General features: G+C 39.3%; 1 protein-coding gene across 3 annotated transcripts; it reads right to left on the bottom strand.

Moving 5' to 3' along the window:
* Window positions 1-5,439: 5,439 nt before the first annotated feature.
* adcyap1a (adenylate cyclase activating polypeptide 1a) lies at window positions 5,440-12,128 on the bottom strand. Of its 3 annotated transcripts, XM_041813681.1 has the most exons (7): window positions 11,889-12,128; window positions 11,592-11,696; window positions 10,942-11,076; window positions 10,282-10,386; window positions 8,936-9,070; window positions 8,305-8,425; window positions 5,440-5,835 (listed from the first exon to the last, which is right to left on the bottom strand). In XM_041813681.1, the coding sequence occupies exons 1-7, from the start codon at window positions 11,900-11,902 to the stop codon at window positions 5,827-5,829; spliced, it is 624 nt and encodes a 207-aa protein (XP_041669615.1). In that variant the 5' UTR covers window positions 11,903-12,128; the 3' UTR covers window positions 5,440-5,826. The 3 variants fall into 3 exon arrangements, with proteins under 3 accessions (XP_041669615.1, XP_041669616.1, XP_041669617.1); XM_041813682.1 differs by lacking the exon at window positions 10,282-10,386; XM_041813683.1 differs by lacking the exons at window positions 5,440-5,835; window positions 10,282-10,386 and having other exon boundaries at window positions 8,285-9,070.
* Window positions 12,129-19,095: the final 6,967 nt, after the last annotated feature.

Below are 19,095 nucleotides of genomic sequence, written 5' to 3' on the forward strand. Positions count from 1 at the left end.
CTTATTACCATAGATGCATAAAATCAAGCACCTAGCCATGCAGTCTCCATTTGCAAACATTTGTGACTTCAAGCGTGGTACTGTGATGGATGCCACCTTTGTAATAAGACGGTCCATGAAATTTCATCCCTGCTGGATATTCCACAGTCAACTGTGAGTGTTATTATTAGAAAATGGAAGCATTTAGGAACAACAGCAACTCAGCCATGCAGCAAAAGACTGGGTAAAATCATAATGACAATGACTGCTATGGCAGATGGTGCGTAAAAGTCACCAACACTGCTGATTCCATAGCTGAAGAGTTCAGAACTTCCATTGGCATTAATGTAAGCACTGTGTGGTGGAGCTTCATGAAATGGGTTTCCATAGCAGAAAAGAGGCATTCAAGCCTCACATAACCACGTCAAATGCCAAGTGTCGGATGGAGTGGTGTACAGCACACCAACACTGGACTGTGGAGCAGTGGAAACGTGCTCCGTCAAGAGACAAATCACATTTCTCTGTCTGGCAGTCAGATGGGTGAGTCTGGGTTTGGCAGATGCTGAGAAATGTTACCTACCTGACTGCAGTGTGCCAAATGTGAAGAGTGGTGGAGGAGCGATAATGGTTGGGCTTGTTTTTCAGGGTTTGGGCTAGGCTCCTTATCTCCAGTGAAACCTTACCAAGACATTTATGACAATGCTATGCTTCCAATTTTGTAGCAACATTTTGGGGAAGGCCCTTTTCTATTCCAACATGACTGTGTCCCAGTGCAAAAAGGAAGGACTATAAAGACATGGTTTGATGAGTTGCACAGAGCCCTGACCCAGACCCCACCTTTGGGATGAACTGGAACTGATTTAGCAAGCCAGTCCCTCTTGTCCAACATTATTGCCTGACCTCTTAAATGATCTACAAATTGAATGGCACAAATTCCCACAATAACACTCCCAAATCTCCATAGCTCCATATTAAAGTACTTGTATTTAAATACAATATCATTAGTTTATTTAGTTTATTATTAGTTTATGTGTTGTTGCTCTGATTGGCCCGTAATGAATGTGACAGACAGAACTTTCTTCTAATCACCCTTCAAGTGTTTTTGAAAGGTTCTGCCCTTCTTAAATACCATCTATAGGGTGTTGCCCAGGTGGATGTAAACAGTATCCCATGACTTTGGAACATGAAACAGTCAATATTAAATGTCAGGTTAGTTGTCCTGTCACAGCATCCTTTAACAAGATCGCCAATACATCTTTACTACAGACAGAGCATTTAATTTTTGCCTAGTTGCCAAATCTCTGCTTTTTTTTTTTGTTTGTTTGTTTGTTTTTGCTGAATCATTTTCAATGAAATGCTCAAATATACTGGACACTCCCACTTTCCTCTTGCTGAGCTGCATGATTAGCGTGACTTTAATGAATCACTACGCATTACTCAAACTCTGTTTACCTCAGAGCCTCCCTCCTGCAGCCTGGTGCAGCAGCCAGTAAAAAAACAGCTGAGACCGAAGCCGTTTAAGTGAAATACATCCATCGTGATCTTTGGGTGACCAGAGAGCCACCGAGGCCCCACCCACATCCAATGCATCCTCCTGACACCGGTTGCCCGGCAACACTTGCTGATTGGGTTAGCAGGGTTAAGAAAGGGTCTGGCACGGGCCGGAGGAATCAGATCACTCCCATTGATCATCTTCTCTGTGCACTCCTCTGAGAGCTGAGGCCACAGCCACAAAATCAAAGTCCTGCCATCATGTCTGAGAGGGGGTTATTATGTACACAGGGAAGTAGACAGGCGCATGGTGGGTTTTGTGTGGCTGCTAAATCCCGTACTTAGTGATGCTACACCTACTCACAGTAACATGTTTGCATTGAAGCCTTTCAAAGAGGTTTCAGGCTGTGTAGATGGCAGGTCCAGAGAGATAAGCCTTCAATACCCAGAAAAGGACCTGCTCTTATTCTTAAACACTGCATTAATAGCCAGTGATATAGCATTAGCTCTAATTTAAATTGACACACGTATCAATATGTGTCATGTGGTGAGGGACAAGGGAGGTCTCTTGAGTGGGTGGTGGTATTCTAAATGTCACCCACTGTACCTACACTGTGGGAATCTCCTGGGGCTTTAACAGTAGGGATAAACACTGGGCTGATAGGTCAGATCACAAGCTAGATGCAATTTTTACGTGGTGATTATGGTGACTAGTCGACCATTTTAATGCATAAATAATTCTTAAACTTGTGCTTATAGAACAAAATCAACCTGGACTTTACTGTGCACCATGTTTGACTGTGTGAGTTATACAACCGATCTAACAGGATGCACAGCTTCCACAAAGTTCAACTTTTCTCTCATCAGTCCACAGACTATTTTCCCAAAAGTTTTTGGGATCATAAAGATGTTTTTATTCAAATGTTGAGACGAGCCTTTGTGTTCTTTTTGGTCAGCAGTGGTGTCGGCCTTAGAACTTTCCAATGGATGCCATTCTTGCCCAGTCTCTTTCTTATTGTTGAATCATGAACACTAACCTTAGTTGAGTCGAGAGAGGCCTGCAGGTCAATAGATGTTGTCTGTGGTTCTTTTGTGACTTCCTGGATGAGTCGTCAGTGCGCTTTTGGAGTCAAATAATAGGTGAGCCAGTCCTGGGCAGGTTCACCTCTGTTCCAAGTTTTCTCCATTTGTGGATAATGGCCCTCAGCACGGTTCCCTGGAGTCCCAAATCATAAGAATTGGCTTTGTAACTCCTTTGAGTCTGATACAAGTTAATGACTTTGTTAGCGGCATGATTTGTTGCTTTTTGAGATCTCGTAGCCTACTTCACTTTGTCAGACAGGTTTAAGTGATTTCTAAATTTAACACTCAGGGCCAGGTAAGATTGGATGGCTTTTTTTGCATCAATAAATGAAATCATTATTTAAGAATTTTGTATTTTTACTCTGATTATCTTTAGAAATTCGCTTGATGAACTGAAACATAAATGTGACTTATAGGCAAGAAATAAGAAATCCAGAGTGGGGCCAAAATTTTTCCCAACGCTGTAGATAACGAGGCATCGGGAGGGTTGGACATGCGTATTTCATTGATTTTCTTCACTCTCCTCTCTCAACAGAGCTTGTTAGCTTGTTTTACAAAGTAGCCTAATTATCAACACTTGTCAATTTTGCCAGATTGGGTGGATTTCTGGGCTTGGGAGGGTCTGCATAATTTTGGTTGGCTTTCCATGAGATTAGCAGATTTTTAATTCTATTGTAACAAACTGGATTATCTGTGTAATGGTTATGTTAAATCAAGAAAACAGCTTTTATGGTAGTTACTGAGTTCTACTAGCAGACTGTGAGTGTATGTTTGTGAGTTTAAGTGTGTCTGGTGTGTGTGTCTTAGTTGTCTTAGGGTCCTGGCTGCAGAATGTACATTTCCAGCAGTTAGATACATAAAATAACCACATTGCAAACGTTCCAGACAAAGAAACATTTCATAAATAAAATAAAGAAAAGATCAGGGGTCTAATCTGGGATTAAATTATGTAGAAATCCTTTATAAAAGTAGTTACATAAATGGTGGCTCACTTTAGCACCATTAGCTTTAGCTATAGCTAACATAGCTACACTAGCTACATAATTTTGTTAGCTTAGCCAAAGTAGCTAAGCTAACCTTAGCAATGTCAGCTTTAGCAAACATAACTAGTGCTAATGTGGCTATATAGATCACATACCTATGTAGCTAACATAGCTGCTTTGTGTGCCTTGCTTTAGCTACATTTGATACATTGGCTATGTAATTACATTATTTATAGCTGAGTTATCGTTAGTAGTGTAAGCCTTAGCAAACAGCTAAATCTAATATAGCTAACTTGTTAGCTAACTTAGCTACGCATATAACATATCTGATTTGAGAGCTTAGCTTTAGCTACATTTGCTGTGTAGCTCTGTGAGCTTTAGCGATGTGAGCTTTAGCAAATGCAGCATAAGCTAAGCTAGCTATGCAGATAGCATAGATACACAGCTTGCATAGCTGTTTATAAGCTTAGCTTTAGTGCTTTTTGGAATGGAAGACTTGACAATGCAAAGGGATGGGGACATACCCTTCAAAATAAAAGTAAATAATCTTTTTACCACATATTTTTCCCAGGCACACATCTGTGATTGTAAATGATATCACAGCCCTTTTTTGGGTCCCAGTCAGCCAGTTAAGAAGTAGGATTTTATACCAGGGGTGTCTTACAGCCCAGATGGGAGATAAGTTTACCATTAATTAAAAGCACACCTGGAGTAAAGTAGCAGCACAAATATAAATGCTTTGATCAGTTTAGCTGTTGTAATGAAGCCAAAGTGGTACCAGATGAAGAGCCATTCATGAGCTTAAAGAGCTGAGCCAAATGATCCAGATCACTAAAAAGAGCTATAATGCCCATCACTGTCGTGGTGTATTTCATTTCATTTTGGGCTTTTTGCGCATTTTGGTGGTGTTGGATGGCTTTTGTGCTGGAAACTATAAGCTGTATCTGACAACAGTGACATGGCACTCCTGTTGTCCACTGTAGAGAGTGGTGTCATCACAGTCACATGTCTGTATGTGGTTAATATGCTGACCTTTTCTTTATTTTACAAAGTCTAGTCAATGAAGAGTATCAATGGCATGTTTAATAGACTATTAATGGAGAAATTGGTGGCTTTTATTGGACTCTCATTAAAAACATATTGACGGGCCTTTAATTGTGTATGGCACAGAGCAAAGGATACCTAAGCCTCATAATTAAAATGCAGCTGGTCTGTTTTTGTCATATACAGTTGTACCATCCACCAGGTCATTTCATACCAGAGTGGTAGATTTTGTGCCTGCTAGGTTGAAACCAGTCCACTCCAGTTCCCTTTCTTCACACTGATATTGTCGTTTTTGGCACAAAGTGAATGTGCCACTGTCGAGCCAGGCCAACTGTTTTACCAGAGTACTCCCGGCCTTTGGTGGAGACCGTTGAAGTCCTCGAGAGGTGTTAAGTGCAGCGAGGCAGAGTGTGGGCGCGGGCCGGGTGATCCCTCCCACGTCTCTTTACTCATGCTGTCCCGAGGGGAGGCAGGCACCCCGGCCAACTGGTGTCACTGATCCTGAGCCAAAGTCCCTGAGTCACCATGAAAATGGGGCACACATTTGGATTCTTTGGTCTCCATTTTGACCATCATTTTTGCACCTTAAGACTCGTATAGATAAAGACAGGAACTGGTTTGATTTGGTTTTATTTCAGTAAATGTGCATAAATGAATCTGCATCTGATTGTGTGTCATTTTTAACATGTTAGACCTCATAATTTGTATTAATTCTTATCCTCTTAAATGTGTCTGAACATAAGGATTTCTGGTGATATTGCCTTCAAAGATAAGACGAAGTATTTTGTTGTTTACAAAAATTTATTCATACAAATCTTACAACACTTTTTTTTAAACATTTATTGACTTGACCCTTGCAGATCGCCATTTGAAGTAGTAATCTAATATCAATTTCTACACAGTAAATATAGATATCTTTGAGATTATTTCATTTTAGTAAGGCTATTGGCGCTTTCATTATCATACACATGATGACTCATGGAGAAATCTTTCCGTCTATTTTCACAAAAACATCTAGTGCTCTAAAACAAAAATGCAAAAGAAAGCAGTGCAAGCGAGAGCGCTTGACCTCTAAGCTGGATGCTACCAAAGCTCCTATTTAATGTCTTTGAAACACAAAGAAAAACAACAACAGAAAAGGGTGAAATGTAAGCTGGTGATGTGCAGCATTGTAGGGCCACTAAATAGCCATCTGGCGATTTATAAAGTCGATGCAAGGCACCACAGCCGCAAACTGCTTCCTGCGTCACAAAGCCTGGAGGAGAATGCAAAATTAAAAGAAAGATTGATACAGTAAAACAGAAATGGAATAACTTTGAAGTGCTGATCTGCAAAAATTGGCAACTTGTCCTCAAATTTGGTGAGAAAATTTAGGGAGAATTGTTAAAATTTGGAAAATGTCAACAAAATCTGCTACTATTTTGTATTTCAAAGCCAGCATGTTCCTGTTTTAGGTGTTTTTATTCCCTCTACGTCCCTCTAACTGACTCAACCATGTCACTTAATGGTGGCATGCTTCAATTAGGTAATAAAGAGTCCAATCACAGCTGTTTCTTCAAACAGTTAGTGAAAATAAATTCTTTAGTAACAGATAAAGCATGGCATAACACTGAGGGGTTCTTCCCAACAGTAAGGTACATTCAGATTCAAAAAGAGGACACATTTCAACATACAGCTCGTGTTCAAAATGTAATGTGAGGAGAACAGAACACAAAACAACATCCAGAGATGGCAGGTATGTATGTTTGCAAGTAGTCAGAAAGCAGAAAGCAAAACCATCTGGTCGTCTGCACAGACGCGGTGGTGGCTAGTGCAAATTTAACTTTAATCATGCAATCTATTGTAGTTGTTACATCGGTTCACATGACAGAAAAAGAGGGAAGCACAATAGACCCAGAAGGTTGAAAACACAGGAGTTCAAAGTGTCTCGTATGTCACCAGAATCAATGGAGAAGATACCATGTAACAAGTATCATTTTTGTTTTTTTATGCTTTTTTAAAATTTGCTTTATGGTGCTTTATATCCAAGTGATACTTATTATATGGACAGCAGAGGAGGTTTCCAAACACAGCTGATAGAAACACAAGATTGGCACTTTACATGAGTCAAAGGTGTTATAGCTCACTTTGTAAACACTGCAGAAGTAAAGGACAAGAAAAACCTCAGAAGCACTCTGGTCCTCAGCTCAGATTTGGGATTAAAAATGGAAAAAATGTGTTTTTGAAGCTTCAGAAAGAGCAGGGCTTTCATCTGGTGCAACCCAGATCAGGAAAAATATATCTTCTAGCGCTTAATATCATCTACGGAAGCCCTAAGCAGACATGCATCCATAGAGGTTGACTCCTACACGGTAAGAAAATCTAAAACAGCTGTTTCATCTATATTTTTTAGTTGGTTGAACACATTTTTAGCCTAAAGTAAACAGTTCTTTATCACTTTTAGTATTTTTATGTCATTGTATCCAAATAACTTGACAATCATGCCTTAATCTGCAAATTTGCCAGGATGCCTTTTGCATAAGACACTTTGGCACCATGGGTGAAGTTACCCACTGAGTTAGAGATTACTTTAATATAGCCAGGAGCACTTTCCAAGTCAAGTAAAGACATATGGAAAATTATGAATCATGAAAATTTATATTTTAAATTGAGTCATACACAAAAAAATGTATTTCCACTACTTAAAATCAGTTAAGAATTTTTTACTTGTTCAGTTATACAGTGCATGATAAAGAGCAATTTCCACGTGTTCTCAAGATTTCAACTTATAAATGAAGTTGTCTCAAAATAACAGTGCTAGTTTTTCCATGATGATGACTCATTTTCTCACATTTTTGAGGAACTGATTGAAATGAATCTATTATCACACAATACCACCACTTTTATGTCGAGATAGTAAGATAGGTGAGTCAAGACTTTAAGAAAACAATCAAATTTGCTTGCAAGAGCATTAGACACTTTTGCACCATGCGTGAAGTTACCCACTGAGTTAGGGGTCCCGCCTGGCAGGACATGGCAGGGATAATGTGCTGAACTCTGTAGAAGTTAAACTGCACCTTTTAGTCTTTGTTACTTAAGAGAAAGTTGAAGTGGATTAGAGTCATGAACATTTATATTTTAACTTCAGTCATACTTGAAAAATATTTCCACAGTTAAATCGTTTTTACGTAATCAATTACTGCAAATATTTTGAGTTGTTTCAACTTGTTCAGTTTTAAAGTGAATGATAAAGAGTGATTGTTTTCTCAGAATATTGACTTACAAACTTGTTTGTCTCAAAATAACAGTGCTGGTTTTCCCGTGATAAAGACTCATTTATATTATCACACAATACCAGCGTAAGAGTGAGATAGATGAGTCCAGACTTTAAGAAACAATCAAAATTTGCATGTTTTCACAAGTAAGAGTAAAATAAAAGTATGGATGCATGGCCTCTTAGGGCTTCCATAGAATCCATATATAGGATGCTGATCAATCTCTATGCCTTTTTCTATCAGTCAAGAATGAAATGTGCAATACATCAGCCTTAAACTCCCCACTTAATGGAATTAAACGTACAAATCTGTGAGAGTAGAGCAACAGGAGCACAGATGAGGTGGAAAAAGAGTCAGGTTTGAGTGTTTGGAACAAGATCACAGGAGTTAAAGGTGAGAAGAGAAAAACAGAGGGACATGAGACGCCCCTCTTGTGAGGATACGGTCTCGGGAAGGAGCCTTTAACTCACCGGAAATTCAGGAGAGAACTGTTTCAGGCATTCTCTCAAAAAAGCCTCAAACTCATCCCCGTCCGGGAGGGCATCAAAGTCTATCTCTTGTAGGATTGGGTGAAAACCTATGTCTTCAAGGCTGTTGTGAATAGAGACAACTAAACTCTTAATGTCACTTTACAAAAAGCAGCATTCAAATACATTGATTGTCTTTTAAACTATTTATTCTCCTCACAATCATATCTGGTCACTGAATGTTTAAAAGACAGGGCTGTTGGAGCATGGGAACAATTGTCTCCCCTCATAAATCTAACAAAAATAAATCAATGGATACATAAATAGAGGCTATTCTTCTTTTTTTTCTTAAAATGAACAAAAAATTGGTCCACAAAGTAGATATGTGTGTCCTCAAGTGCTTTAAGTACAAAATAAAAAACAATATTATTATCAAAATATTCATTTTAATGGCTTACTTCATACATAAATACATGTTTAAGAACACAAAAGCGATCCACTGATTGTTCAGATCTCAGAATGACTTGGTCTGGGGCTGCACACATGTAAGTTTTTTAGGAGAGAGGAGAGGGGGGAGGGAGAGTGCTACAAATATGCCTGCCGGCGTCCTTTGTTTCTAATTCTCTGTCTATACCTTTTCCCCAGGACGGCTGCCAGGTATTTCTTGACGGCCATTTGCTTCCTGTAGCGGCTGTAGCTGTCCGTGAAGATCCCGTCTGAGTGTCGCTTGGACAGAGGCTCTGAGCTGTCGTCCAGTGATTTCCCCCCGCTGTGGGAGAGGAGGGGAAGGGTTTAGGCACCGTCACATGGATGCACTCACAATAACATGAGCCTCTATGAGCAGCGTGATGCTGAGGGGACAAGCATGGACATTTTGTTCATATGAGGAGAATCTATAGGGGAAATTAGACAACCCTTAATCTGTTGAGCCAGGCCTACAATCTTTTTATGTATTTGAGAAAAAAAGAACCAGATTTCACCATTTTATTCCAGGACAAAGTCTGTGGGGGCATTTCATGATTTTACAGAAAAGAATCTGTGTCTGTGGTCTTTCAGAGGACGAGCCTGGTAAGTCTGATTTAAAACAGGAGAATCCTACAAGAAATTACATAACTTCCTGTTTGTTAAAGACAAATTTATGCCCTTATTTTGAAGAAAATTCTCAAGTTTTGCACTAAAACGTGTTAAGTTTCAGGTTTTAGCTTTGCCTGTAGTCGTTTTATTCCAGCAGGAAAAATCCTGCACAATCCCACATATTCTATGCATTTATTTTGAAATAATTTAGGTAAATATTCAACTTTAAACATGCTACATGCCACAGAAGTACATTCTTATGGATGCACAGAAAAGTTTTTGGCTTTTTGTGCTGCTCTGATTGGCCTGGACACTTGAAATGGAGCTTAATGTAAATTGAGAGAAATAAGATAAGATCTACACCTTATTTTGAAGATTTTTAAGGCAACCAATTACAGTGCAACCCCTAGTGCATCTTTAGTTTGTGCTTGAGAATTTCTTTTAAATTAAAGAATTTTAAGTATACAGAAATATGATTAAATACCCACTTTTGCCACTTTTGGCCAATTTCAAGGCAATTTGGTGTGTATTTCAACCTGAAAAGGGTGTGACACGTTTTCCCATTATGATGAGAAATTGCACCATCACCCCCAAACCTTCTCCCCATCTGGAGCCACTAACGGCACCACAAACATAACTCAAATGTAGATAAAATTGGATTTTAAATATTAAATTCTCCCCCCTGCGCCTGTAAGTCAAAGCACCGGGCTCAGAAAACGTACTCCAAAATCAATCAGGTGTCTGTTTCAGTTCCCCTCCACGATTTTAAAGCAGATTTAGTCGCATGCTGGGAGTCAATGGCACCACAGACGCACACAGTACGAACAACAGCATGACCATCTAAAGGATAAGCCAAAAGAAAACCAGAAAAGCGCACAAAGGACAGAAACCAAAAGAAGTTCTTACCCTACACGCTTTGCCATCAGAGAATGGAGATATTTCCTGGCTGATAACTGACCCAGCGCTTTCCTGTAGGCTTTATTAAACATGCCGTCTGCATGCCTTTCCGTTCTGGGATGATAGATAGCCACACAGTAAAGTCAGCGCAAAAGCAACATTTACAGATAGCTGCACTACATTATATTTATCCATTGTGTTAATAAAGGCTGCAAAATGGGGCAAATACTCCCATTTTAATTGGATACTGAGGAATTTTAAAATATTTTTGGTTATTTGGCCATTTTTCCTAATGAATTTGGCCAAAATGTGTTACAAAAACCGGCTATTATATTTGAATATTTCAAAGGGAGGAAAAAGTCTTTTTCAGCCAGATTTCGTTTAAATTACTCGATATTTGTGTCATGACTCTTAATAAAGCCTTCCCTTTAAAGAAGGTGATAACTTAAGGTCTAAGTCCCCCTGGGATTAAAGTCAAAACAGACAAATTTAGTGAAATAATAAAACAATAAAAACCAATCCTGTTAAAAGTTACTGAAACGATACGTCGACGATACGATTCACACATAAAAGTACAACATAGAGACAGAGATATAGGACTACAGTGATGAAACATGGATGTATTCAGTTGGATTAAAAATGCAGCTGAGGATGACTATTTTTTTTTACCTTTTCTCTTGTGGGAAATACACCGAGTAGACGTCCTCGGCCATAGACGGAGCGCTCCTCACTTCCATTTGCTCTCTGTCGTAATCCAGCGATGGTAAAGAGTTCCCATCCTCGTCGTAAACCTCACTGTCCAGTCTGGAACAAATGTACATATTTATTAGCATCTGCAGCTCTGCAGATGAGGAGTTACGGCTGAAAGGGGTGCGTAAAAATGAGAGATTTTACGCACGATGAATTGAACAGTTTTACGCACAGATTTGCTGTATTTCTCTCTTTGGATGCTGACTTTACACCATATTTTTATCTGCTTAGTATTTCTTTTGCTTACAAATGTTTCCCATTAATTATCCAATCACTTAAATCGATGGGTTAATGGCTCCAGGACACATTGGCACTCCCTCACTGCCTGAATGGCATTACCGCCTCTCCCATGCTGAATGTTCCCCTGCAATTATTTCTGAGTGAGCAGCCCTGTGGATCTGCTGTCAGCTGGTGTTGTCCTGTAATCCAATATGACTACACACAACTCGGAGGCAGATATGGGGCTCATGCGCCACGCAACTCAGTGCAATATAGCCAGCTTCTACCAGCAGAAAACAATGAAATCAACCTTTGAAAAGTCATGAAAATGTAAGTGAGAGTGTACATACCTAACACTGGGAAAGCTAAGCCCCACAGGTGAGCAGTGGATGCTGTAATGCATTATGAGTCCATAGATGAGTAAGGTTAAAGTCGCTTTACTAGACATTGTCCTGCTGCAAAAAGAAAAAAACAAGACATTGAGTGCACATGAGAATAGAATTAAAGCTGATTTGATTCATTTTATGTGATTTGTAGTTACTTTTACGTTACATATGTGCGTGTTTTAAAGGTTAAAATCAGCCAAAGCCGTACGCGTCCCACCTTTACGCTGCGTAAAACCCCAGAAAAAAAGTGCCTCCTCTTACCAGTTGCGAGTCATCCGCTGAAGACCTCAACAGGGAGAGTGAGATCTCTATCTCAACCCTCTCTCTCCACCTTCCTCTCTTCTTCCTCTGGTCCCTCAGTGAAGCTCTTTGTCAGTCTTCTTCTGCTTGTTCCGAGTGTGCAGTCCTCCGTGCGCCAAGCTCAGTTCTCGGGGATTTCTACGTCTTCTCGGTCAAATCAAACATTTGTCTGCGGAGAACTTTTTTCCGGCGTCCTGTGAACTTAACTCCTTCTCGGCTTTTTTATCTATGAATCCGAAAGGCATGCCTTTTTCACTTGTCACGTAGGTGGGGGTGGAGGGGGGGGGGCGGCTGCGTCATCGTCCCCCCCTGTCCCATTGGAGAGCATCCTTCCTTCCTTCCTTCCGCGTCAATGAAAGACCCAGAGCCAAGTCATAAAAAAGAATGGATCTTGAATTCAAACACGATCATTAATTAAAAACTGAATTAATGTCAACACTTGACGTCACGCCATTAATAGACTCACGTGACCTCTGAAGCCCCGTGGGGATAAGACGGAGCTGTCCAAGTGCTGAAATGTTAAGAAGAGCTGTCCAGCACTAAAACAATGACTGAGAGCCTCTCTTTAACAAAGTTTCTCTGAATCCAGCATCAAAGAGGAGTCTCTGGAGATCGGACTTCGTTTATTTAGCCTGTTTTTATTTATTTTTAGATATTTTTTCCTCATAATTAAATCCTTTAAGGCCAAAGTTCAGACTCAGAGGTAGTGTCATTTAAATAAGCATCATTCAGGTGACATCTAAAACGTTCAAAATCACCAAATTTGGAGATGCATGATTCACAGTGGACAGTGACGACAGGCTGACGTATCAGCGTATTTATACATCAAACATGGTCTCGTGGAGCTGTCCAGTGCTGAAATATGACTGTCAGCTTGTCTCCTATAAACAGTCTCATAATTATAAACACAAAAGAGATTTATCCAAGACTTAAAATGTCACAACTGTTTATTTTTAGTTTTCATAATTTTTTATTTTTTTTTACCCCTTTTCCTCTGTTAGGTCAGAGGTCAGGCTCACTTACCCAAAGATTTGTTTTACTCTAATTCATGAACTTGAACAATCTTGGCCTGGTTGTTCAAAACTAGCCCAACAGGATTAAAGTTATCTGATACAATTTCACCTTTAAATCGCTGTTTAAAAGTGGACAGCTTTTTAAGTAATGGAAAGAAATTAATTCAAATCTCAATCATAAATAATAATTTGGTATAACGTTCTTTTTCCAACCGAGGGTTACGTAATCTAGTTAACTTTCATGCAAAAACTGGATCACAACCTGGCAAAGACACAGATTCTGAAGGACCAAATCTGCTCTAAATTGGATCTCACAATACTTACTTAGTCCACAGGGGGCGCCAAATTCACAGAAACATAAAGCTCCCAACAACTGCATTAAATAAAGCGTTTGATGTTTGAAAACATGGTCAAATATCTCATAGAGGTAAAACCCTTCAGCATTAGCACACTATTTGGGCAAAAGTATTCAGCCACCTGCCAATTACTCCAACAGAGACCGTAATAATGTTGCATTCAAATACATGCACTTTAATATGAAGTTGTCCATTCAACAGTTCCATACATTTTTCCCCTATAATCAAGTCTGAATGGCACCATCTGCACAGAAACACTGTAAAAACAAATATTAGGGTCCAGCAAAAGATAGTGAAGTAATACACTATATTGCCAAAAGTATTCGCTCACCTGCCTTGACTCGCATATGAACTTAAGTGACATCTCATTTTTAATCCATAGGGTTTAATATGACGTAGGTCCACCCTTTGCAGCTATAACAGCTTCAACTCTTTTGGGAAGGCTTTCCACAAGGTTTAAGAGTGTGTTTATGCGAATTTTTGATCATTCTTCCAGAAGCACATTTGTGAGGTCACACACTGATGTTGGATGAGAAGGCCTGGCTCTCAGTCTCTGCTCTAATTCATCCCAAAAGTGTTCTGTCAGGTTGAGGTCAGGACTCTGTGCAGGCCAGTCAAGTTGATCCACACCAAACTCTCTCATCCATGTCTTTATGGACCTTGCTTTGTGCACTGGTGCACAGTCATGTTGGAACAGGAAGGGCCCATCCCCAAACTGTTCCCACAAAGTTGGGAGCATGGAATTGTCCAAAATCTCTTGGTTTGCTGAAGCATTCAGAGTTCCTTTCACTGGAACTAAGGGGTCAAGCCCAGCTCCTGAAAAACAACCCCACATCATAATCCCCCCTCCACCAAACTTTACACTTGGCACAATGCAGTCAGACAAGTACCGTTCTCCTGGCAACTGCCAAACCCAGAGAATGCATCTCCACTGCTCTTCACAGCTTTTTGGAGTCAAAGGGCCAAACTTAATACTTCATGTTGCCACTTAGTCGACATAACACACTCATAGCAAAAAAATGCTGAGTTGGTATAAAAATGTTTCTGATGAAAAATATATACCAGTTGGCTCAAATAAAGTAGTTGAAACATTTATTTTTAAGCTGAACCCTCAGAAAATGCTGACTCAGCTTGAATCTTATTTGTTCACTTAAACATATATCTTACGTACTTGAAGAAACTCACTAGTAATGTGTGGTATCAATTTATCAAAAGTGGACCCAGTACCTTATAATTTGTTCACTCAGTGTTAATTATGTTTGAATTTTTTTAAGTGTAGAATCTACATGTTTGTGTTCAATATGCATGTGTTTTTCCTAAACCTATCATATTTAAGTTTTTATTTATAATATAAACATTCAATATCTGATTTAAAGCAGCTGTCAGGATCTTTTAGTTTGTGTGGATTTTGGCGCCCCCTGTGGACAAACTATGCAGTTCCATTCAAAGTATAGGGCCCAGTTGTCATCGGTGTCCAAACTTTTCCACTGAGGGCCATGTACCAAAAGATGTAAGGGTGTGAACCCATCTTGAGTGTATTAAAGTTGGTAAAGCCAATCCCATGTAGGTTAAGAAATGCTTAATCAGTGAATATGCTTGAATGGCTTTTAGCTGCTGATAAGACAAATACCCAACCACTGCTGGGAATTTGAGGGTAGCTAATCAGATGTAGGGGAGACATGGATTAGCCTCGGCTACACTGGCTGTGATATCTCTGATCAGTATGAAACTTTATAGGAGTGTTGGTGCTTGGAGATGATTGGAGCGACATGCTTTGTAAATCAGACCCTGAGACAGGGCAGCTAGAGGAGCAAATAAGTGCCATTCCTGCTGCTATTTGTGGCCGCAGTCCTTTTGTCATTGTTCATCATGGTGTTATGAATCAAGATGTTATTTTGATGGTATTTTGCTATTTTATTTGCATTGTCAGAATAATCATAAATAAAGCAAGTCATCAAATTCTCCTTGTCAAAATGTTTGTTTACAGAATAAGCACAGCAGCGCTACCTATTGTCGAAACTAGAAAGTACAAAAGAGCCAAGCACAAGCATCATGTCCTAATGTGAGTTATATTTCCCTTCATTCATAGAATTCACCGCAGGCCAAATAAAAAATGGACCACAGAACGAATTGGTCCCCAGGTTGTAGTTTGGACTCCCCGTTCTACCCTAATCAGGAACAGGAACAAAGCTATCAGACCCGAGGATATCTTCACATCACCTTATTTAACAATTAACAAAAAAAAAGGATTGTGTAATCTGATAAAACAAGGTAATCCAATCCTGACAGTTAGTGCTATTTGAAAATTTTGATTGGGACTGGGATTATTTTGAGTAGAAAACTCCATCCAGCAGAGTTCATGTCTGAATTACAGAACAGAAAAAAGGAAATAAAAGTGTGAAATTTGTCAAATGACGCAACTTTTTACAAGGTAGGTGATCATTGATGACTCTATTCAAATATATATTGCACCAGAAGGATTTTGCTTCATTGTCAAAGTAGATTAAATACGTATGAGAGTTTGCTTTTGAAGAAGGAATTTGTCTTCATGAATATTTCACCAAAAAGCATTAGTATCAAACATTTAAAATCTAATTTAAAGCAGCCATGAGGATTTTTCTATTTGTGTGGATTTTGGCGCCACCTGGGGATAAAGTAAGAACTAGACAGTTCCCTGTAAAACGCTGATAATCTGGATTTCATAATTCTTTAAAGCCTGTACCTGAATCAGGTTGAGCCGATCCATCTTTCTTTGATCAGCTGGGGTAAAGGTGGACTTGATTAAGTGGCAGAAAATCAGTGGATTATTCAATGTCGAGAATTTCTTTATCCTGATGAAAACTTTTGAACATCTGTGCCACTGTGAAGTTTTTCTACTGAGTCCAAATATGCATTTGTGAAAATCATGCTTTTAATTCATCACCAGTAAATGAACATGAACAGGTTTATAGTGATCAGACATTTTCAGACAGTCCTGCACTTTTCTCCATGGTTTATGCAACTTATAAAAGAAACTTCTTTCAAGGAAACATTAACGAAGTGAGACAGTTGTTCTGCAGGAAATCAAACTCACCAAACTGTGCAGTTTTCAGTGGACAGTGACGACTAAGCTGACGTATTAGCCTCTTTCTATATTTAACATTAGCTTTGTCTTGAGCAGCTCTCCACTCCTAACGTTTCTTTTGCTCTTACTGAAGCCTCAAAGAGACATTTCAGAGGCAGCTGACTCCATTCATTTGTATATTTATAGTTTTTTTCCACACTTGGCTTTCCTTGATGTCCGTCTGTCAGAAATGTAAGTTATGCACAAAATGTAAATGAAATACTGAAGACTGTAGCTGGATTCAACTGTGGAAGGACTCATTAAACAGTAAAGTTCAAATGAAAGAATATAAAAATGTTTTTACAAGTAAAACTGAAAAATCATTTGGCTGTGGCTGTTTTAAGTTGAGTATATTGATACAGTTTTATATTAAATGAGGTATTTTAGTGCATTTAGAAAATTCATAGATTAAAAAAAAGGGTTTAGAGTTAATGCAGAAGTAAAAATGAGGAAAAAAGCTCCTTTGCCCAAATTGTTATCCCATTCTTGCTTATTCTAACCTCTTTTTGTTCATTAATTGCTTGTTCATGCTGCTAAAAACCCCTCATTAAGAGCACACACAAGGCTTATTTTAGTTGAAATATTACTTCAGAGCTCTCCCCTCTGCTTTCCCTCATCATCATGCCCCAGCGGCTCTCATCACGGCCTGGACATTATTCATTAACAGTCAGCTGTGTCCACACAGGATCTAGGACCATGTGTTGAATGTTTAGAGGGTGATTCAGACCGGTCGATGCTCCTCGCTCTGACGTCATGTGCCGGTTTGCTCACTGCAAAGAAACACATGACTTTGAATTCTTAAGCTGGATAAGGATGAGAATCTTTGAAGAAGCCAGCAGAGCGCTGATACCATCTTTACACTGAGCGAGGACTGCACCCAAGTGGTTATAGGAGGAAAATACAATGTGATGTGGCGATGGTCCTGGGCGGGAAGGAGGTAATCTACAAGAAACAACATCTACGGTCTGATAAATACTGTTTAAAAAGGCTCACATCAGTTTAAACACACATTGTCTTATGGAAAACCAAGAGTAACTGATGATAATCATCTTTGTGTTGCCTTGAACTATGGTCATATGAGACTTCATCTATACAGCACCATAAGTGGCCCAAGTGCTATAATAAAGAGATGAAACAAGAAGATTAAATGGCAAAAAAATGAAGGTACCTACGAGTACACTTTGATAAGGCCAATTGAGTACGAATTAATACAACTACGTAGATCTACTGTCTGGTAGCTACACAGTGATGGACGAAAGTACCACTGGAATGTTTCCAGAAAATACACCATTTCTCCCAGAAATTGTTGCAATTACAAATGTTTTTGGTATACACATGTTCATTTCCTTTATGTGCATTGGAACAACAAAAAAAGCAGAAGAAAAATGCCAAATTTAACATAATTTTACACAAAACTCAAAAACCCTTGTCAAGTAACAGGTGCTGGCAATCTAGAAATCTCACCTGAGGCCAGTTAGAATGTATTGAAGTTGACTCAGCCTTTGTGTTGTGTGCCTGTGTGTGTCACACCAAGCATGGAGAAGAGAAAGAAGAGCCCAGAATTGTCTGAGGACTTGAGAAGCAAAACTGTGTAAAAATATCAACAATCTCAAGGTTACAAAACCATCTCCAGAGATCTTGAAATTCCTTTGTCCACTGTGTGTAATATAATATAATCAAGAAGTTTATAACCCATGGCACTGTGGCTGATCTCCCTGGACATGGACGAAGAGAAAAATAGACAAAAGAATGCAAATTCAGGCTGTCCTGCAGACTCAGGGTGCAAAAGTGTCAGCTCAGGCTATACGTGGTCATCTGAATGAGATGAAGCGCTATGGCAGGAGACTGAGGAGAACCCCAATGCTGACAAGGAGACATAAAAATGCCAGACTGGAGTTTGCAAAAGTGTACCAGAGTAAGCCTCAATCCTTCTGGGAGAACATTTTGTGGACAGATGAGACTAAGGTAGAGCTTTTTGGAAAAGCACGTCATTCTACTGTTTACAGAAAACAGAATGAAGCCTACAAAGTAAAGAACACAGTACCTACAGTCAAACATGGTGGAGGTTCATAGATGTTTTGGGGTTGTTTTGCTGCCTCTGGCACTGGGTGCCTTGACTGTGTGCAAGGAATCATGAAATCTGGAGACTATCAAAAGATTTTGGGCCGCAATGTAGGGCCTAGTGTCAGAAAGCTGGGTCTGCGTCAGAGGTCATGGGTGTTCCAGCAGGACAATGACCCCAAACATACCTCAAAAAGCACCAAGAAATGGTTGGAGACAAAGAGCTGGAGAGATCTGAAGTGGCCAGCAATGAGTCCAGATCTAAATCCCACTGAACACCTATGAAGAGATCTCAAAATTGCTGTTGCAAGAAGGCACCCTTCAAATCTGAGAGACCTGGAGCAGTTTGCAAAAGAAGAGTGGTCCAAAAATCCAGTTGAGAGGTGTAAGAAGCTTTTCAATGGTTTTAGGAAGTGATTGGTTTCAGTTATTTTTTCCCAAGGGTATGCAACCAAATATTAAGTTGAGGGTGCGAATAATTTTGTCCGGCCCATTGTTTGAGTTTGTGTAAAATTATATAAATTTTGGCTTTTTTCTTCTTTTTTTTTTTTTTTTTTTTTTTTTTTTTGTTGTTGTTGTTCCAGTTCACAGAAAGGAAATAAACAAGTGTATACCAAAAACAGTTATAATTGCAA

Source organism: Cheilinus undulatus, linkage group 19, assembly GCF_018320785.1.
Source record: "Cheilinus undulatus linkage group 19, ASM1832078v1, whole genome shotgun sequence".
Classification (NCBI taxonomy): domain Eukaryota; kingdom Metazoa; phylum Chordata; class Actinopteri; order Labriformes; family Labridae; genus Cheilinus; species Cheilinus undulatus.